At 44.5% G+C, this 21,830-nt stretch overlaps 2 protein-coding genes across 3 annotated transcripts; one reads left to right on the top strand and one right to left on the bottom strand.

The window, feature by feature from the left end:
• Positions 1 to 72: 72 nt before the first annotated feature.
• Positions 73 to 5,310, bottom strand: ARFIP2 (ADP ribosylation factor interacting protein 2). The gene is made up of 8 exons (XM_053560558.1): positions 5,074 to 5,310; positions 4,140 to 4,280; positions 3,791 to 3,887; positions 2,673 to 2,791; positions 2,273 to 2,494; positions 1,588 to 1,745; positions 1,270 to 1,444; positions 73 to 827 (listed from the first exon to the last, which is right to left on the bottom strand). The coding sequence occupies exons 2-8, from the start codon at positions 4,236 to 4,238 to the stop codon at positions 672 to 674; spliced, it is 1,026 nt and encodes a 341-aa protein (XP_053416533.1). The 5' UTR covers positions 4,239 to 4,280; positions 5,074 to 5,310; the 3' UTR covers positions 73 to 671.
• On the top strand, positions 5,301 to 8,129 carry TIMM10B (translocase of inner mitochondrial membrane 10B). 2 transcript variants are annotated; one of them, XM_053560560.1, is made up of 3 exons: positions 5,301 to 5,396; positions 5,599 to 5,694; positions 5,889 to 8,129. In XM_053560560.1, exons 1-3 carry the CDS (start codon positions 5,370 to 5,372, stop codon positions 6,072 to 6,074), a joined length of 309 nt encoding a protein of 102 aa, XP_053416535.1. In that variant the 5' UTR covers positions 5,301 to 5,369; the 3' UTR covers positions 6,075 to 8,129. The 2 variants fall into 2 exon arrangements, with proteins under 2 accessions (XP_053416535.1, XP_053416536.1); XM_053560561.1 differs by having other exon boundaries at positions 5,357 to 5,509.
• The last annotated feature ends 13,701 nt before the right edge of the window (positions 8,130 to 21,830 follow it).

Raw genomic sequence — 21,830 nt, 5'->3', positions numbered from 1 at the left:
CTATAACTAGACTAGGCATTTCTCTACCCACCCCACCCTCCTAGAGTCCCCACAAATTGACCTCACTGGGCCTGCTTTTATGAAAGGTTTATTCCTAGTGTTAGATCCCAATCTTCCTGGGCTCTAAGCACAATTAAACTGGGTGGGTAGGTGAGGACAAGCCCATTTAGAAGCAAGGCCAGAAATGGGACTCCCCATTATCCCTACCCCTTTGGTCCCAGTCTCCTTCTCTGCAATGGGCACGCATAGAGGAGAGACAGAGGGTATTGGAGGCAACATCATTGGCCCAGGGGAGCCCAAGAAGAGCTGCCATTGGCTGACAGGGCCTTTTGAGGCTCTGCCATTGGTCAGGGGGCACACCCCAGCCTGAGGAGTGATGCCATTGGCCAGGGAGTGGTTTTGTCATAGCCTTTGGCTGTGGAGTGGAAGGAAAAAGATCTGGGAATAAAGCCCAGTGGCCAGGAAGATAAAGGACAGGGCAGCAGCTTCTGGGCCTGAAGGCCCTCTTCCCACCACAGCAATGTGGGCAAAACTGGTGTCAGGCCCCATCCAGGAAAAGGGAGCCCAAGCCAGAGGGCAAGTGGCAAGGGATGTCCCAAGTCCAATCTCCCCTACCCTGGGGCTGTGCCTCCTAATGTCCTTCTTGATAGCCAAGTTGGGCTGGGAGCCGCTCACTGCTCTTCTAGCCAGGAGGGTTTCTCAGCTCCTGGAGGCCGCAGCTTGATGTTGAACTGCTGCAGGGTCTGCTCCAGCTGTTTCTGGTTCCCAGCAAAGTAGGCGGACACGGCATTGTGGAAGAGCAGCAGCTGCTTGTGCATCACCTTGATCTGGGGGTCCAGCAGGGTCAGCTAAGGCTTGACTCAGGTACCCTTCTTAAGGGTCTATGAGCCTGAACCCGGGCACAGACCAGGGGTATGGGGACTCTGCTGTGATGGTGCTTTGGGGGTTGGTACTGAATCCTACCCAGGGAGTCGAAGGATATGGGTCAATCTGATTGGAGGAACCTGACTTGAACTGCACGGCCCAGGGTTATGGTACCACAACTCAGGAAGTGATTTTTCCAGTTATGCTTCTGAGACCCACAGCCAAATCCCCCAACAAGAAAGGCTCAGGGATTGGAGAGGTGACCTAGAAAGGCTTGGGGCTGTAAAGAACGTCCCACTATCTAGACAGGCTGCATTTTCCCATCCAATGATGGGGAGGACCTTACAGGAAGATTAGTGTCACAGGTGGGAAGATGGGCTAGGGTCAAGGGAGTGGGGTTGGTACCTTATTTTCTTCCAGGAACTTGAGTTTGATGGCCACATCTCCCCGCAGCTTCTCATACTTGTCCCGATGGGCCTGGAAAGTGGCCTGGGCGCTCTCGAGTCGACCACGTGTCCCTGCATCCCGGGGGCCTAGGCTTAGCTCCTCTAAGTCTGTTCGGTAGGCATCATATTCCAGCCTGGAGAGGGGGTGATACAGGCTGGTCTCCACCCCTTTGTCCTCTAACACACACTTTCCTTTCCTTGCTAAATTTTATGCCCTTATGTATAAACTTCCATAGCAGCCAACTCCCCAAACTCTAGGCCCCACCAGTGCCCACACCTGGCAGCCTCATACTGTTTCACAGTCATGAGTGTGTCTTCCATGGTCTTAGTGACCAAAGTGTTGATGCTAGAAACAAAGAAGTTCACAGCCCCTAGCAGCGTCTCCCCATTCTTGCACAGCAGTTTCTGTGTCTCTGCATTGTAGCCAAACTCCTCCTGAGGGCAGAAGGAAGGGACAGGACTTGAGTAACAGACTCTACCTGCTTAGAGCTGTACAGCCCCTCACTACCCTCCTCCCCAGAAAGGAAACAGCCATCTGAAACTGGAAACACCAAGGACTGCCTCAAGCAAGGCTCTGAGCCACAAAGTTAGTGAACCACCCAGGTGATGCCTTGGGCAGGAATGTGAGGTAGGGGTTCTCAGATAAATTCACAAGACTGGAATAGGGAGAGCTAATACAACAGAGAAGCTCTGATTAGGCCAAGTACCAAAAGCATTCTCCCCTGTGCAGAGAGGGATTGCTTATGAGGCACTTAGTGTGCACCCTTCCCCAACCCTCCAACTTCTAGATCTCTGTACAAACCCTTAGGCTGCCTCCACAGGTGAGTGCTGCTGGGGGCAGGTCTGTGCCCACCCTGGAAGGGTTCTCCCTGTGGGCTGCAGGAGGGAGGGAGGCTGAAGAGTTGACTGGCTAGGAAGGGCTGGGCCCAGTACTCCCACCCTCTTTGATCTGGCTGAGGTACCTGAAGCTCTGGGGACTTCTGGCTGAGGTCAGCAAAGGCGTCACCCAGTGCATGCTGGGTCTGCAGCAGACTGTAGAGGTGGGCTGTCAGTGCCCGGCCCAGCTGCAGGACACTCTCATACTTGCGCTTTGTCTCACGCAGCAACTCAATCTGTAGCTCTAGCTCTAGGTCCACGGTCCGGGAACCTCGGCCAAATCGTTCAGATAACAGCTGCTTTGTACACTGATTAGAAAGTGGGGGAATAGGTCAGAGACTCTGGCTCCTTCCTCCTACAATAGGTGCCTATCCCAGGACCCTCAGACTCCTAGTCTCAGCCACAGATAGAATATTAGGATCTGGGACAAAGGGTAAAAGGTACTCAGAGGGAGTTTTGAGGAAGAGAGAGGTGCTTAAATCTTACCTTGTATGTGTTGATGCCCCATTTCTTAACAATGTCAAATTTCTCTCCAGCGATGCCCCGAGCCACGTCATCACCAGGGACAGCAGGAGTGGTGCTGTGAGATGGATGGCGGCCAGACCCTAAAGGACCAAGTTCTCTGACACTAGCCTCTCAGATATACCCGACACCTGCATGGGCTCACCCATACTTCCTTTCCAGCACATGAAAATGACTTCCCTGAAGGAGAAGCTAGAGACAATTGAATTCCCCTATACATTAAGAACTTGGGACCTTGGACCCTGAGAACCAAATTCCAATCTACATCTGGCCTCCTTGTGGAAGTGTGGAGGAGAACAAAGAGTTGATGGTATACAAGAGCAAACAGAAGAAAATACATTGAGTTTGGGAGTGGGGGGAGTCAAGGGTGGTGGGTCCTAATAGCAGGAAACATGTTGACATTTTCATGTGGAAGCTCAGTCAGGGATTCAGGGCTTTTTGTTACTCTGGAGTCTAAAATAAAACTCTGAGAAGTCTCACAAAGTTCTAATTCAGACACAAGCTTCAAAGCAGGGTACTTCTGTAGAGGACTTAACTTTGCTGAAGTGGTGGTGGCAGGGAAAGTACAGATAAGCCACCTTAGGAGCTAAATGGTAAGAGGTAAGCAGATAGAAAACCCTAGCAAAGGGTCCATGGGGTTCACACAAACAAAGTTCCCAAGCTCTCTAGACCAGGGGTCCTCAAACTACGGCCCGCGGGCCACATGAGGCGGTGTGATTGTATTTGTTCCCATTTTGTTTTTTTACTTCAAAATAAGATATGTGCAGTATGCATAGAAATTTATTCATAGTTTTTTTGTTTTTGTTTTTGTTGTTGTTGTTGTTGCAGTTTTTGGCCAAGGCTGGGTTTGAACCCACCACCTCCAGCATATGGACCTGTGCCCTACTCCTTTGAGCCACAGGGCTGCCCCATAGTTTTTTTTTTTTTTTTTTTAATATAGTCTGGCCCTCCAACGGTCTGAGGGACAGTGAACTGGCCTCCTGTTTAAAAAGTTTGAGGACCTCTGCTCTAGATATATTCAATACTCCCCCAAACCACTCCTGTCCCTGTCTCCACTCAAACTTCTTTCTCATCAATCATACCTGTGGGGATAAGTCCATCACCAGAGCCCCCATAGCCACCAGACACAATACTGGTTTCATTGAGGTTGGGTCCTGACACCATCACCTGCTGGAGATCCTATAGGCCAGGGAAGAGAAGGGGCTTCAGGAACACAGGGTCAGCTGAAAAATTTGGGGGGTGGGAACAAGTTTCAATTGAAGCATCAAAAAGACACTATACACGGGAAGACTACACAGAATCAGAATGACAACTTATAAATGAAGTGAGTTAGATAAGTTAGGGGAAGGCTACGGGAATGAGAGTGAGAGATCACAGTTTATAAATTGGGATTCCTAAACTGAAACAATTACAAGAATTCAACAGAAGCACCTGCTCCAGCCCATCATCTTCAGGAAGCTGCCCAGCTTCGCCGTTCCCATGTATGGGGATCTCCATTGTGGCTGCCTTCCCTAGCATCCCGTCCGTCATGGCTAGGGAAGGAACTGGACTCAAAGTCTCCACCTCAGCACCCTGCAAAGCCCAACACACAAAGTTCTGGACACTGGCCAGCACTCTAAAGGGAAGCCTCCTCTGCCATTTCTGAGGTTTTAGAGGTGGTCCCAGCAGGGCTTGAGTGTCCTACGGTTCAGCTACCACACCCTTCCTCAGGCATAGGTATTCCTCTCCTCCAAAATGCACAATTTTCCATGTGCACACCAAAGCCCCAGCGTCTCTCACAATCCCTTAACCTCACCGGGACTCCAGTGATCATTCATGCATTCACTCATTCAACAAACATTTAGTGAGTACCTAATATGTGTCAGGCACTATTTGAGGCAATGGAAATACAGCAGTGAACCGGAGTGAAAGTCTGGGCGTTCTTGGAACTTATCCCCAAGCAGGTGTGTTTACTCTCACCAGGAGACGAAGCCCTTTCAAGGACTCAGGTGTTCATACCCCATTCAGGTATGTTCTCCATTGCTTGGCCTTTCATACTCCTTTAGTATTTCTTACCCCTTCCTCCTGGTGCTCTCTCCCTCTCCATCTCATGCACCTCCTCTTCCTCGGACCCTCCCCATCAGGCCTTAGTTGAATCAGTTGATGTATGTACCCAGTCTCTAATAAAAGCCTCTCTTTCCCAGGATATAGGTGATCCCTTCCAAAGTCAGTTATGTCCCCCAGGTGTGTGAGTCCCCGCCCTCCCCCCTCCCCATACACCTGGACATCAGGTGTGTCCTCATCCTGCCCCAGGGCTTGGGGGCATCTTGCCCTCAGGACAGATTCATGCGTTCAACTTCTTCTAGCCCACGTATGTCCCTCTCACCTCGGGCCGGGCGGCTCTTCCCCTCAGGGCGCCAGGCCCGGGCCGCGCGGGGACCTCGGGCTCCAGTTCCCGTCGCGATCCTAGCAGCAGGTCAGGGACTCGGCGGAAGTGACGTTCTCTCCGGGCAGAAGAAGCCGGTCACGTTGCAGATTATAAGGGCGGAGGTGACGTTAGCAGATAGAGGCAGGGCGAACCTCGAACCAACCCCTCAGTCCTTGGGGAGCAGCGAGAGACTACTTCCGGGGTGGCGCCAAGCCGCGGTAACGGAAGTGTGACGGGGGTATGCTTTTGCGGTGATGGAGCAGCAGCAGCAACTGAGAAACGTGAGTGAGAACTAAGTTGCTTCAGGGCCGGACGTGCAGCTCACTTCGCTGTCCACAGCGCGGAACCCCACAGAACCGGGGATCCGAGGGCTGGAAAGAAACATCGGGCTGTGGTGCGCGGTCGTGGGAAACCTCGGGCGGCGGGGCCTTGAGGTGAAGTGTGGGATCCTTGTAGCTGAGTTCTGGTCTGCTTTTCTCTCAGTTGCGAGACTTCCTGTTGGTCTACAATCGGATGACAGAACTCTGCTTCCAGCGCTGTGTGCCCAGCCTGCACCACCGAGCTCTGGACTCTGAGGAGGTGGGAACTGTGTAGGGAGATTATCCTCGATTCGCAGGAATCAGCGACAGACTGCTTGCCTCCTCTCCCCCACTCTCCATACCTCTGGCCCTGGCCTTTCCAAGGCTCTCACCCCCTAGGCTGGGAATGGGGAAGGAAGGAGCCAGGCCTGACAGAACGTCTTTTGCCTCTACTTCCACCCTGTCTTCTTCCAGGAGGCCTGCCTGCACAGCTGTGCTGGGAAGCTGATCCATTCCAACCACCGCCTCATGGCCGCTTACGTGCAGCTCATGCCTGCCTTGGTACAGCGCCGCATCGCAGACTACAAGGCTTCCTCGGCTGTGCCAGCTGCTGCTGCTGCTGCTGCTGAGCAGCCCAGAGACCAGCCTCCAGGCAGCTAGCCACCCCCAACCCCAGGAGAGAAGGCACTGGATGGACCCTCAGATGGAAGGACCCAGTCTTGATGAATCCTGTATATAGACAATGAGGGGTTGCCTGAAACTTGGGTACCATTGCTCCTTTTTCTGGAGCCAATAACACCCCCCCCCTTCACTCTGTTTGGTTTATATTCTGGACAGGGAAGAAGCTTTGGCTACTTTATTGGCACCATCCTTTGTTCTGTCATTTAATACATGCTAGCTTCAGCCCTGGCAGCCGAGAAATTGCCTTCTACATGTAGAAGGAAAACTTCAGAATTTCCAGGCATCTTGTTAAAGCCAGGTCTGTATGTATAATTTTAAGGTTGGTAACAGCAACAGGACGTTGGTTCCTACTCAAACAACAGAAACTGGGAACTCTGGCTCACCTGTGAGCCAAGTATGCATTGATTTATAACATTTTTTGTGGACTATGTCTTACATGGAGTAATTCTGCTGGATCTAGGAAAAGGAGTTATCTATGTACAGCAGACAAAAAAAAAAAAAACATAGGGCTTTTGAGCACTGCCTTCTGGGAAGTTAGTGTCTACAGAAGAAAGTTAAAACCTGTAAAAATTCTACTGTGTTCTGGAACTTCAACCATTTCCCCAGGTTGTTACTTTCTCAGTATTTTCCTGTCTTCCTGGGCTGAACAGTAAACCTTTGAACAAAGAAAGTATGTGTGCTTGTCTTCAGGAGCAATCAGGAAAGGAGAAACTTGAAGACCATATTCTGCAGAATAGCCAAACTTGAGGAAAAGGAAATCCAAATGTGAAGTAGATGGTGGAGGTGGTGGTGATAAAAAGGATAAAATGAAGTCTTTGGTTACCTTAATGTTTCACTGCTTGTCTATAATCTAATTTCAGCTTCCACTCTTTACACCACATTGTTCCCACTGTACCTGTTCTGTGATTTCTAATTCTAGATTCACTATTCTTTTCTCAGTATTGCTTCCTCCTCCTTTGTGGAATTTACTTATTATTCAGCAGTCTGCATGGCATATCATTCTATCGCTCTTCTTCATTGGCCATCCTTGGCTTCCTTTTTATGTCATTCCATATATTTTTTCTATTTTCCATTCATACAGCTAGAGAAAAACAGTTGTGTAATGGATGCCAGTAAATATTCAAGTCTCCAACTTCAGTTAAGTCCTAACTAGGAGCACACAATCCTCTATGGCAGTGGTTCTCAACCTTCCTAATGCTGTGGCCCTTTTATACAGTTGCTGTGATTCGCAACAGCGTTGAGAACCTCTGCTGTATGGGTTCCTGGTCTGTTTCCTCCTACAATCACCACAGCAGTTATTTTATACCTTCACTGCTTTCCTTAATCCCATGCCCCACCCTTATCAGATAACCCAGTTTCATTTTTTTACAGAGAAATTGAAGGTTCTAAAAATTTAGTCCCACAATAAAAGATCCTTAACAACCATCCACAAAGCAGATGTACTGTCTTATCTGCAGAGCAGAAAGTTGAAATTCTCAAGTGGCAGACTGTTAAAATGCAGATCTGACAGTAAAGTCACGTTCTTTTACACCACGCTGCCTCAAAATAATACCTGTTGAGCACCCACTTTCTATAAGTTTTGATATTAATATATTTTGTGCTTTAAGTAAATCTTTACAACAAAACTATAAGATGTATTATCCCTACTTAACAGATAAGGAAGCAAGAATGCAAAATATACCAGAAATTGACCTTAATATAGTCACTGCCTGAGAAGGTAACTTCTCAAAGTGTTTTGTCCTCTTAAGCTGCTATCTCTTGAGTGAATCTTTTTTTTTTTTTTTCTTCTTTCTCTCTTGAACAGAAAAGTTTGTTGGGGAAGTAAAGGTTTCTGACCAGGGCCATTCCGGGAATGGCTTTATGTCTACTCCCCAAAATTTTCTCCTTTGGAAGTATAAATGCAAGTAAAACAGCTTGGGAACTTCTTAACTCCCTGAAGACCAAAGAATGAGGACCTGGGATATTATGTTCTTCGTGGGAGAATTGTTCCACATCATCATTTGTGTGTATCCTTGCAATAAACTTTCATTGTGAATTGTCTGTGTTGCTTCTCTTTCTGTGTTACATAATTAGTAATCACCGGAGAAGAGTTAAGAACATAGATCTGTCTGACTTTAAAGGCTGTGCTCTTTGAACTTCCAGAGCTTTTATCTGGAAGCTCATTTTTACCCACCTCTAGGCATTAGAAAACAAGTATCCCTCAATCTTACTCCTCAGTTATCCTTTTCTTAAATTTTCAATCTCTGTCCTGGTTCTTTCCTCTCAGTTTATAAATGTGTTCAGTACTAGAAAAGCCTTATTTCTTCCACTCTACCTTCCATAGTCACTCACCTTCCTCAGGTTTTTCTATAAAGTGATAGCCATTGGCATAAGGAGAGCAATGTAATATTCCAAGCATGACAGCTAGGAATAAGTGTTGACAGACCTTCATTACATCACCACAAACATACATACTGGAGACATTTTGGTGTTCCTGCCATTGTGGCTTAAGAACTTAACTGTCCACTCCTCTGCAAAGTCTCATTCCTTTGGGGCTATTCATCCATATAACCCTCTCTCATTACTGTGTACAAATCTCATTAGCTACTACTACTTCTGCTATTTTACAAACCCAGCCTTTGGTCTTCCTGCCCACACCTTGAATACTTTAATGTTTACATAGACAGTTCATTCAGTATTGTGGTCTCTTAGTTCCTCGATGGACTTGCCAGGGAATTCCACTGTCTGAGCCACCCAGTGCCTTAGTTATATCCTGTCCATTGTCATTACCCCAAACGGTTCCATCTTCAAAACACTTGGATCTGATTCATCCTTCTGCTTTGTTCGAACTATTCACTCTACTATTGTTCTTCGATTTCACTGCAGCATTTAGACCATTTCTTCTACCTTCTTTCCATTAGCACCTTTAGATTTCTATGCAGCTTAAGTTCTAGTGCTTATCTTGGAATAGGTTGATTTTTCCTTGCCTTTCATCTCTTTTAGATCCTTAAATAAAATGAAACATTTGTCTGTGCCTACATGTGGACAGCTAAATGCCACCCAAGGAGGGACCATTAATAGAGGAGATTTATACTACCAAAATTGTTGCTACCAACTTCAAATGGAGCTTCGGCTCCTATAATCCTACTAGATTTTTCTAGTCATCTTTACTGCTCCCTGCAATGACTATTACAAACTAATATCCTTTTCTTTTTTTCTTTTTTTTGAGACTCTGTTGTCCTAGGTAGAGTGCCTTGGGAGCGTCATGGCTCGCAGCAAACTCTCTAGGGCTCAAGAGATCCTCTTGCCACAGCCTCCTGAGTGGGTGGGACTACAGGCACCTACCACAACACCCAGCTAGTTTTTCAAGTTTTAGTAGAAATGGGATCTTTCTCTTGTTCAGGCTTATTTCATACTCAGGAGCTCAAGCAGTCCACTCGCCTTGGCCTCCCAGAATGCTAGGATTACAGGGGTGAGCCACAACACCCAGCCTAAAACCAACATTCTTAAACCTATTATTACTCTCTACCATTTCCCTCATTTTCTGCAGGTAAACCTAGTTGTTTATAAATAAAATAGAAGCTAGCAGTTGATAATTCTCTCAATATCCCATATCTTAACATGGACAAAAACAGATTCAAAACATGAGCTACAAGGTCCTAAGTGATTCAGCCTCTGCCTACTAAAGATAGCTTTATCTTATTTGTGACTGTCAAATACTGGACTGTCAATATTATTTGCTGAATTAATTTGAATCACACTTCACTCTCTCTCTCTCTGTGCTCTAGCCACACTGGCCTTCTTTCAAGCCCTCTAAGCTATCATGCATCTCGGGGCCTTCAGACCTTTTCTTTCCTACGTTCCAAGGCTTTCGCCTTTACTTAACCTACTTCTACTCATTCTTGATATTTTAGTTCAAATACTATTTCCTCAAAGAACTCTACACAGACTCCAGCTCCCATAATTCCTCATGCTTTTGATGTGTAGCACTTTGATCAGTTTGTCACTATATTCATCATTGTAGCCTTATCACAGATCCTGTCACATAGAACATGCTTGACAAATATTTGTTGAACATCTTTTAGTCTCCTCCCAGCTTTATTTACTATGAACATAACTAAGAGAAAGGCCTTTAGTCAGAAGAGACAGAAATGAACCTGCAATTTTTTTTTTTAAGACAGAGTCTCAAGCTATCGCCCTGGGTAGAGTGTCAGGACATAATATCTCATAGCAACCTCCAACTAGGGCTCAAGTGATCCTCCTGCCTCAGTTTTTCTATTTTCAGTAGAGACGGGGGGGGGGGGGTGTCTTGCTTTTGCTCAGGCTGGTCTCGAACTCGTGAGCTCAATTTATCCTCCTCAGTCTCCCAGAGTGCCAGGATTACAGGTGTGAGCCACTGCACCTGGCCCTGAACCTGCAAATTTAACTTTGACCTTTTGCCAATGATTTAAAGATGTTTTTCATCCAAACTTTCGCCAGATAGGATCTTCTACCCTTAATATTCACAGATTATTGAAGGGCCCCATCTGGAGCAAATCACTCTTTGTCATTCTAGTTTCCACTCAATTTCTTTCCTTTGTTTCTTTCTTTCTTTCTTAATTTCTTTGGTAATTTTTCTTTTTTTATTAAACTTTTAAACATGTAATTAATAATTTTAAGATTTTATTTTAAATTAAGATATATATTTTTGGTTTAAGCATCTGTGTGGTCAATGAATAAACGGGCTTCTGATTCAAGTAGAAATGCTAACACATTAAAGGAAATGTACAACATGAAATCATAGCTTCCACTTGATTTTTAAGACCTACAGTTCTGTTTAAATATCTCTTTAACTCTTTCCCTTTCTCCATCTCTATTGTTACCACCTTAATCAAACTTTCATTAGCTCTTATACAGATTGCAGCAGCAGTCTCCTAACAGCTTTTTGTCTTGAGTCTGGACCTTTTTTGATTAGCTAGGAATTAGCTCAGTTTTATGTAACAGAGACTCAAAATAACAGTGACTTACAAACTTTTCTTCTTTTTCAAATAAAAATCTATGCCAAAGCTGGTATGGCAACATTACAGTCATCTGCAAACCAGGCTACTTAGCAGCTCATTAATTTTTGTGTCTGGGGTATGACCCCCATCTTTGTAACTCAAGAATAGAGATTTTTTTCATCACATAAACATCCCAAGATGCAAAATGAGACAGGGAGTAGTGGTGAAGGGTCATGCTCTCCTCCCTTTAAGGATATATAAGGGAAGTTGCACCTCAGAACTCTTGTCATGTGGCCAGATCCTATTACAGGGGAGGCTGGGAAATGTAATCTTTATTCTTACCAGTCATTTGCCCAGCTGGAAATTGGGGGTTCTGTTACTCAAGAAGAAGAGGAGAATGGTTATTGGGAGATATCCACCAATGTATTTTCTACACTAGCCAAGAGTGATTTTTTTAAAATGTAAATGTAATCATATACTCACTACTTAACTCATTCTGTGATGTTCAGACTCCTTAGCATTGCAACTGAGGCTTTTTTATTCAAGTCCCAGACCTCATCTTCAACGCTCTTTCCTTAGTTTTAATTAATTAATTATTTATTTATTTATTTTGTTGTTGTTGCAGTTTTTGGCCGGGGCCAGGTTTGAACCCACCACCTCCAGCATATGGGGCCATGCCTGCGCCCTACTCATTGAGCCACAGGCGCCACCCCTCTTTCCTTAGTTTTAAATTCTTGTGTCCTTGATTATAAAAGGATCACTTTATTTATGATACTTAGACACATCATGCTAATTCTGAAGTGTTTTTCCTTTTCTGGGTCTGCTCCATGTATTCACATAGTCCACAGATATTTGAGTGACTGTTTTTACCAATATTAGATTAAACTATACAGAAACAGGTGGGGTGAGAAGAAGCAATCTTTGTTCTTTTGGAACTTAATGATGGTATAGTATGAAGGTCAACATAGGACAAATAATCATAGCTGTGATGAATATTATGAAGAAATATATGTTGTAAGGGAAACAAACAGTAATATAAATTTAGCTTTCTTGGGAAGTGATTTTAAAGCTGAGATTCAAAGGAAGAGTTAGAACTAACTAACCAGACAAAAGACAGGGGGAAGAGCTACCCTCCTTTCCTTGGAGACTTTGCTCAGATGTCACCTTTTTATTAAGGTTTACTCTGATTATCCTATTTAAAATTGTAACCCATGCTCCCCTCAAATATTCCTGGTCTCCCTTATCCTCTGTTTTTTTCATAGCATTTTTCACTCTTTACATGCTATGTAGTGTAGTCATTTTTTAATTATTTATTTTGTGTCTCTCCCACTAGAATGTAGGCTCCATAAATCAATAGTTTTTCTCACTGCTATTGTATTGTACCCAGATGTAACCAGGCACAAAAAACAATGCCTAAAACAGGTGATGCTCAATAAATATTTATTTAGTAAAAGGAGGGAAGACAGCATGGTCCCAGAGCTTGGCTTTAGAGAGAGGAGGAGCACCTCTGATAGGTAACAAGAAAGAGAGAGAATTGGATGAGAGCAGACCTAACTACACTGTTTCCCCGAAAATAAGACAGTGTCTTATTTTAAGGTGTGCTACCAAAGATGAGCTAGGTCTTATTTTCAGGGGACGTCTTATCTTTCCTGTAAGTAGGTCTTATTTTCGGAGGATGTCTTATTTTCGGGGAAACAGGGTAGTTTTTTTGATTTGGTATTGGAAGATTGACAGAGCTCCTTTTAATAGCACATGTGATGCTTTTGTGTGTCATCTTGGCTAGGCTATAGTACTGAGTTATTTAATCAAACACTAATTTAGATGTTGCTATTTAGGTATTTTTATAGATATGTTTAACATCTAAAATTGAATGTATTTAAATAAAGGTGATTCCCATTGATAATAGGCATTGGCCTCATCCAAGCTGTTGAAGGCCTTAAGAGGAAAACTGAGGTTCCCCAGAGAAGAAGAAATCCTTCCTAAAGACTGCAGCATTAACTTTTGCCTGAGTTTCCAGCATGCCAGCCTCTCCTACAGATTTTGGACTTGCCAGCCCCCACAGTCATGTGAGCCAATTTCTTAAAATAAATCTCTTTATATATAAATCTTACTGGTTCTATTTCTCTGGAGAATCTGATTAATACATCATCTTCTTTTTTTTTTTAATAGGAAGTAAACTCATCATTTGAGAATAAAACAGAAGAAAATGGAAGATGAGACAGTACAGGAGGTTTGAAAGAGTGTTGCACAGAATGGAAGAGTAAACTGACAAAAGAAACATAGATTTTTAGGCAGTGTTGAGGGCTTAGCAGAGGTTACTGAATAGAATTCCCTTCTCTCTTTGGACAGCTTCTGTTGTTTTAAGGCCTTAAACATTAAGGCCTACTGTGATTCAGGAACTCTTGTTTGTCTTTTCCTGGAAGGGTTGTCTATGCTCTTTTTTTTTTTTTTCAGGCTCTCCCTGAACCCTACTATGTCTTGTTCACCATTATGTCAAAATGAACCACAGCCTAAATGCATATCAATTACATCAAGTGCCTACTATCTACCAGGTGTATTCTAAAGCATTTTATATTTATACATGTATTTAATCCTTATATCAGCCCTATAAGGAAAAAACTATTATCTTCATTTTAAAAAAATGAAACTGAAGTAAAATATCCTATGACTATCAAGTGGTTAAGTCAGGTCAATCTAGGCAGTCTAATTCCAGAGCCTATTTTCCTACTCATTGTGATTGTTATACATTTATGTATTTTTTCACAAATATTTTCTGATCCTTTCCTTGCCGAGCACTAGGAAGTGGGGACAGAATAGGAAAAAATCATAACTTTTGCTGCCATGGAGCTTAAATTTCTAGTCAGGGGAAATAGAAGATATGCAAATAAGTATTTATGGCAATAGTTTTGTGGGAAAAAATAATGCAGAGTAAGGAAGATAATGATGTTGGGGAGAGTTGTTGCTATTTTCTGTGGGTGCTTAGGGAAGAACTCACTAATACAGTGGTATCTAAGCAGAGGCTTGAAATGAGGGAGTAAGCCTTGAGGGCACCTGGATAAAAGAGGGTTTACTCTTCTGCTCGCCTAGTGGGAAAAGCCACTAGTTGTCCCCCAGTATACACTGTCCCCTTCTTTCTTTCTTTCTTTCCCCTTCTTTCCCCTGAGTTGTATCTTGGCACATGACCACTAAAATGAAGATTAAATTTTGTAGTTTTCCTTACATCAAAGCATGGTCATGTGATTGAGTGATATGTGCAGCTGCCAGGCTGTACCCTTAAAAGAAAGAGCATACCTTCTCTGTTCTCTTTGCCCTCATCAGTTGGGATGGGATTCAGCAGACATAGTGGTGAACTCTCTTGGACTCTAAAGACGAGGATTATTTCCTTGGAGAAGGCAGAATAACAAAAAGGCTTCCATGTTAGCCCTTGAGTATTTATACTTGAAGGGTTATGTGAGAAAAGAAAAACACTATCATGTTTACGCTATGGTATTTTGTGTCTTTTTATTACAGTGTATGTGTGGTAGGCAGAATTTTAAGAGGGTTCTGAGATTTCTGGCTTCCTAGGATATAGCTTCCTAGTCTTCCCTGTGTATCTCCTGGGACTGTGCTTGTGACAGTTTTAATTCTGTAATTAGGTTATATTATATTATACAGTTTATTGTGAGAAAGAGAGATTTTTCCGGGTGGGCCTGACCTAATCACATGAGCCCTTTATAAGCTAGGAGTTTTTTTTTTTTTTTTGGCTGGTTGCAGAAGGGGAGGTCAGAAAAATTTGAAACATGAGAAGGGTTTGAGACACCATTGCTGACTTAAGGATGGATGTATCATGTGGTGAGGAAGTTAGGTGGCCTCTGGGACCTGAGAGTGGCCCCCTGGCTGATGACAAGGAAGGAAACAGGGGCATCAGTCCTAAAACTGAAAGGATTTGAGTCCTACCAACAACCATAATGAGCTTGGAAATGGATTTTTTTCCCTAGACCCTCCAGATGAAACTCAGCCCAGCCAACACTTTGATTTCAGGCTTATAATATCCTGAGCAGAGATCTCAGCAAAGTCATGTTGGACATGTCATCTGCAGAACTGTGAGATACCACACGTGTCTTGTTTTCATGCTGCTTAGTCTGTGGTATTAATTATTTGTTACACAGCAACAGAAAGTTTCTGTATCAGTGAGCATTCTCCAGAGAAATAAAATGCAGAGAAATAAAACATATAGACTGAAAAGTCCCACAGTCTGTTGTTTGCAAGCTTGAGAACCAAGAAAGCTGGTGATGTAATTCAATCTTAAGTTTGAAGGCCTGAGGACCAGCAGTGCTAATGTCCAAGGACAGAAGATGGATGTCACAGCTTAGAGAACGAATTCTCTAGATTGGATGATGCCTGTCCACATTGGTGAGGTAATCGATCTCCTTTGCTCAGTCTACCAATAAAAATGCCAATATTTTTTAGAAACACCCTCCCAGACACACCCAGAAATAACGTTTACTACTTATCTCGGGATCTCTTAGCCTAGTCAAGTTGACACATAAAATTACCCATCCCAACTTGTGTATCTCCTAACTGATATGCAAGCAGAAAGCACAGCATGTGCGTAGGCTCTGAGGTGGACATGTACTTAGTGTGATCCAGGCACAGCAGAAGCAGAGTGAATGCATACAAAGAATGCTGCAGAGGAAGCAGTCAGTTAGGAAACAGCAATCTGTAGGTCATGGCAGGACTTTGGCTTTCACCTGAGGGAATGAGATGATCAGGAGTTAGTTTTGATCAAAAGAGTACTAGATCTTCCTGTGAAAAGGGACTAGGCAACCAGATAAGAATCCTGACAAAAAAATGGTATGTGTAGCAGTTTAGACCACAGCTGTAGCACTTGAGGTGGTGAGAAATAGTTGGATTCTGGCTATATTTTCCTAAAGAATTAGGTGTTGTGGTGTATGTGTGTTTGTGTGTGAGAGAGAGCGGTGTCAGAGGTACTCCAGGGTTTGGGCCTGAGCAACTGGAAAAAATGGACTTGCCATTTACTGAGACGGGAAAGGCAAGAAAAGGAGCAGTTTTCTCTTGGGGGAGAGGGTGGTCAGGGGACTGCTTTTGGACATTTTAAGTTTGAGATACTTATTAGCTATTCAGGTGGAGATATTAAGTAGGCAGCAGATACACTGATCTGCATTTCATAGGAGAGGTGAGGTTGAATTTCTACTTTTAAAAACTGTTCAGCTGTACACCATGGAATATTATGCAGCCTTAGAAAAAGATGGAGACTTGACCTCTTTTATGTTTACATGAATGGAGCTAGAACATATTCTTCTTAGCAAACTATCTCCAGAATGGAAGAAAAAGTATCCAATGTACTCAGCCCTACTATGAAACCAATTTATAAACACCCACACTTCCATATGAATGCTATAACCCAACTACAGCCCAAGATGAAGGGAAAAGAGGAGGAGGAGTGGAGGGGAGAGGGGAGAATAGGTGAGGGGAGGTAATTGGTCGGACCACACCTATGGTGCATTTTACAAGGGTACCTGTTAAATCTATTATAAGTGTAGAATACAAATGTCTTAACAAAATAACTAATAAGGTGAAGGCTATGTTAACCAGTTTCATGAAAGTATTTCAAATTGTATATAAAACCAGCGCATTGTACCCCATAATGCATTAATGTACACAGCTATGATTTAATTTAAAAAAAGAAAGAAAAAGATAAACAAAAAAATTGTTCAGCTGAATTTTTAAAATTCATTCAGCCACGCCCATACCTCTTTATCCCCCAACTAGATTTTGAACTCTCTAAGATCAAGGATTGTGTCTTATTCGGGCTTCTTTTTAGGAGATGGAGTAGGGTACACGGATATGTTGGGAGAAGTCCCAAAAGGAACTTACTGGGACCGGGAACTAGCTTAGGTGATCAGTGAATGGAAAAAGTGAAACCTGGATTACGCTTGCGCACGACGCACTTTGGATCGCTGGGTCTCCCAAACCAACCGTGAGACTCAGACGCCTCCAGGTCCAGGAGTGCTCAGCCAGCAGGTTGGGCCTCTCGGTCCCGCCCCTTCGGGCTCCGGCTCGGCTCCTCGGCCCCGCCCACATTCGAGGCCGACCCCGCCTCTTTCTGGCTGCTCTCGCGGATGCTCCCGGCGGAGGCTCGGGTCTCGCGGGGTCTAGCAACGGCCTTAACAGCTGGGGGCGGATGTTCCCTTTGGCTCTCAGGGCTTGTTGTCGTTCCCACCCCCATTTAGTCCCTCTGCCCTGGGGTCAGCCTCCTCTTTCCCCATCTCCCGACCCATTCCTTTGCCCCTTCTTCCTCTCCTCTCCCTCCACTCACATCCTAAGTAACTCACTGTGCTGGCTCCTTGTTTTTTTGTCCTCATGACCTCCTCAGCCTGTGGGCGAAGTTGAAATGGAACTGGGCCTTTGCTGCCTCTTGAGTGATGACCTGTTCCTTCCCCTTAGGCCATCGCCAGCCAGAGTGAAGCATCCTTGCTGTGACCGAGGTTCTCCGAGTGAGCCCTGTCCCGCGTGTCAGTTTGCCTCTTCAAGTAATTACAAATGCGTGTGTGCCAGTCGCTGTGTGTGAGTGGCTGTGATTTGGGTGAGCCTGTGACTGGGACCCAAGTGTAACTTCTCCAGCAGGCACTCCGCAATGAAGCCTCATCAGAGACCCAGGCTGTCGTCCTCTCCCTTGCCTCCTATACTCCGTAGGCCAGGTGAGGGGGATAGGGTACTGAGAAGTGGGAAGGAAATCCTGTACACGGTGGGTTCTTGCCTTTGTCCTGGGCCTGCTTCTGACCAGAGTCTTGGGAGACCAATAGGGAAGGCAAGAGTGTCTGGCACTGCCAGCGCCATCCATTTCCCTGACTTTTCCCTCCCTCCATTCCCACCGACCCTGACTATCCCCTGCCTAGACTCTGAGGTCCTTCCTCCTGCCCCTCTCCTGGGCTAGCCCATGCAGGTGAGACCCGGCATCCAGGAACCTGGAACTGGGAGTTGGACCCTGAGCTGTGGGCAAGGACACTTCGACAGCAGTTGAATGCCCAACTCTTCCTGGTCCCAAAGGAGAGTAGGGTAGATTTGTACCCTGATGAGGCATCATCTGATGTCCTTAAGTCTCAGCACTCTATACATGTGCGGGACAGCAGAGAACAGGCTGGGCCCTGCCAGAGGAGACAGAGGCAGCTCCTGAAGCCAGTAACTGAGGCAGAGCAGCCCACAGTACTAGAGCTCCTGCTAGCTGAGCTCCAAACTCTCTTCTCAGCGGTGCTGCAGGATGGTAGTCCTGCAGCTTGGCGCTACCTTCATGCAGTCTTGTGTTTGCTGCCTCCATATCGTGAGTTGCTGGTTGGATGCCTTGATTTACTGCCCTTCCTGGAGCAGCTATACTGCTGGGCACCCCGGGTCCAATCCCAACTCCAGCTGGACCTGCTAGATGCCATAGACAAGGCCTTTCCTCCAGACAACTCTTTGTTAGACAGTGCCTCCCATGCTGACTGCCATCCGCAGAAGCAGAGGTTCCATCATGGGCCCCCATGCCCAGCCTGCCCTTTTGTGCAGGCCCAGTGGGGTGCACAGCAACTCAGGGAGGAGTTGGCTACATGGCTGCGACCATTGACATTGCCTGAGTTCCAGCACAGTCTGGGTATTGTTGGTGCTGAGGTGGCCCTAGAAGAGGCCTGGTGGCTGGATGGCCTTAGTCTCCTTCCCTTGGCACTGGCGACAGACATCCCTGTACAGTATGAAACCAGTGACACTGACAATGCAGAGAAGGAGCCTATTGGAGGAAGAGAGACTAGGTAAGTGAGGGACCCAATCTGGGGCTTTAAACAAAGGAAAAAAGTTTATGGGGACCTCTAGGGTCACTGGGATGTTTAGAGCCAGCTGTCTATTGATCATAGGAATTAGCCGGATCCCAAGCTGAGCTGGTATGAGGTTGCTCCTGTCTTCTTTGTTGTGTGCAAAATAAACCCAGTGGTCTTAATGATAATCTCCATAAAGAAATGCAGAAATTCGGGCAGCGCCTGTGGCTCAGTGAGTAGGGCACCAGCCCCATATACCGAGGGTGGTGGGTTCAAACCCAGCCCCGGCCAAACTGCAACAAAAAAGTAGCTGGGCGTTGTGGTGGGTGCCTGTAGTCCCAGCTGCTTGGGAGGCTGAGGCAAGAGAATCACATAAGCCCAAGAGCTGGAGGTTGCTGTGAGCCATGTGACGCCACGGCACTCTACCAAGGGCAGTAAAGTGACTGTCTCTACAAAAAAAAAAAAAGAAAAAATAGAACAGAAATGCAGAAATTAATGAAAATCAGAAGTTAGCCATGAGACAGCCAAAGCTTTAGAAAACAGCTTGACTTTTCAGTTTCTAGACTTTTTTCTTAAATGGTGTGAAATCTCCCTCATTCTTTTTCTAATTTATTCATAATCACTGAGCCTCACTTCTGGGCCTATGTCGTGCTGGGTCCTGGATGGTGGGTATAGATTAGGTCCTTCCCTCGAGATACTCCTAGGGAGTGCTTATGTCAGTGGCCCTACCACACATGTCTGTGTGAACTAAACCAGCTCTAAGGCAGAGTAGAATTAGCAGTTAGTACTGGATGGGATTTCACCTTGACCCTTTCAGAGGTCAGTCCTTGAGTCACTTCCTTGAGTGATCATTTTTTTTTTTAACTTATAGAAATGTTTATTTCATACAAAGCTATATAATTTCCTATATTTTAACAGCTAATCAAATAAACATTTCAAAATTTTCATTACATCACAATAATTTAGAATACTACAAAGGACCTGTAAGCCAATGAGTCTGTCAAAACCCAACTGAGAGAACATTATGCATAGATAAGGCTAACTTACTGACAGCAGCATTTTGTAGCTTTGTCCAAATACATATTTGAAAATGTAGTGAGAATGTGCAAAGAAAAACAGTTAAATCTACAACTCACTGGTCAGACAGGAAAACATTTGTCATTACATATCAGGTTCTAGTGGCTGATTAAAGATAAATTTGGCATCATGCACCAAAAATGAACATAGTTAACATTTCAAAAAATTATGATCAAATGCACATTTGAAAAAATTAATCTTCTATTTCACCCAATTAACTGAATTAGATAAAGCCAAGCAATCAGTTTATTGAGATGAAATGTACTCCTGTTGAAGATGCTGTTAACATTGCTGAGATGACAATAAAGGATTTAGAATATTACGTAAACTTAGATGAGAAGCAGTGGCATGGTTTCAGAAGATTGATTCCAATTTTGAAAGCAGGTCTGTTGTAGACAAAATGCTATCAAACAGCGTCACACTATAGAGAAATCTTTTGAGAAAGGAAGAATTGATTGTTACAGAAAACTTCACTGTTATTTTAAATAATTGCTACAGGTTGAGTGATAATTTTTTATAGCTCACTACAGCCTTGAACTCCTGGGCTCAAGCAATCCTTCTGCCTCAATTCCCAAAATACTGGGACTACTGGTATGTGCTACCATGCCTGCCTAATGTTTTTCATTTTTTTTTTCTTTTAGAGACAGGATTTTGCAATGTTGCCCAGGCTGGTCACAAACTCCTGGCCTCAAGAAATCCTCTCTCCTTGACCTCCCTAAATACTAGGGTTACAGACATGAGCTGCTGTGCCTGGTATCAGTATTTGGTCTGAGTTTGTTGTGGGGTCAAGTTTTTCCTGAAGCGTTAAAGCCCTGATATCGGACAGATAGCCAGGTTTGGGGGCCCTGACAGAAGGTGACCAGTGCTGACAACCTATGCCTTCCTAACCCCAGCAGACTTTTTTCTTTCTTTTTTTTTTTTTGTAAAGAGTCTCATTTTATTGCCCTCAGTAGAGTGCTATGGTGTAACACAGCTCACAGCAACCTCCAACTCCTGGGCTTAGGCAATTCTCTTGCCTCAACCTCCCAGTAGCTGGGACTATAGATGCCCGCCACAATGCCTGGCTATTTTTTTTGTTGCAGTTTGGCCAGGGCTGGGTTTGAACCCGCCACCCTCGGTATATGGGCTGGTGCCCTACCCTCTGAACCACGCGCCATCCCCAGACTTTTTTCCTTTTTCAAAATACTGTCCTATGCCCTGAGTATAAGTTTTTTTTTCTGGAGGAAACTTAACTGAAATGACAGTGAGCGGAGATGTTGGAAAGAGGTCAAATTTTCTTCCCTCTATTTGAACCTGGCAGTAAACCTCTGAGGTGTCACTAATATAGCTTAATTTACATTAAGTTCTTCAGGACTATTCTTCCAGGACTTCGTTCATTCAATTAGTATTATTGGATACCTATATGTATCAGGAACTGCTAGATGCTGGGGGTTGCCTAAATGAATGAGACTGACTCAGTCCCTTCCTGTGGGGTCTTTTAAGAGAGATAGATCTAGGTAAATTGATATAAGTAAAATATTATTACAAATTATAATAAGTACTATAAAGTAAAAGAACAGCATCTTGGCTGCTCCTCTGGAGTATTTGTTATATGCCATTAGGGAAAAGCACATCAAAGCATTTGGATCTGGATTACGTTAACAAAATATCTTGCAGGTTAGGAGGTGAAATATTTGTAGACTGAATAAATAATTAGGCTAAGGTAAAAAGAGGAGATTAAAAATATAACAGAGAGGGAGTAAGTGATCCAGAGCACTAATGGAGGAATTAGCCTTGCAAAGAAAAAAAGATTCTTCTTTCTCTCAATTTGGGGGACAGAAGGTGGGAAAGAAGCCAAGTAAAGTTGAGGGAGTTAGCGCATGGCTGAGAATTCAGCTTTCTTGAGGCAGAGAAGGAAGCAGAGAATGGGATGG

Source organism: Nycticebus coucang, chromosome 14 (genome assembly GCF_027406575.1).
Source record: "Nycticebus coucang isolate mNycCou1 chromosome 14, mNycCou1.pri, whole genome shotgun sequence".
Classification (NCBI taxonomy): Eukaryota; Metazoa; Chordata; class Mammalia; order Primates; family Lorisidae; genus Nycticebus; species Nycticebus coucang.
Note: the sequence above shows the minus strand (reverse complement) of the source record. Positions and strands in the feature narration are given on the sequence as shown.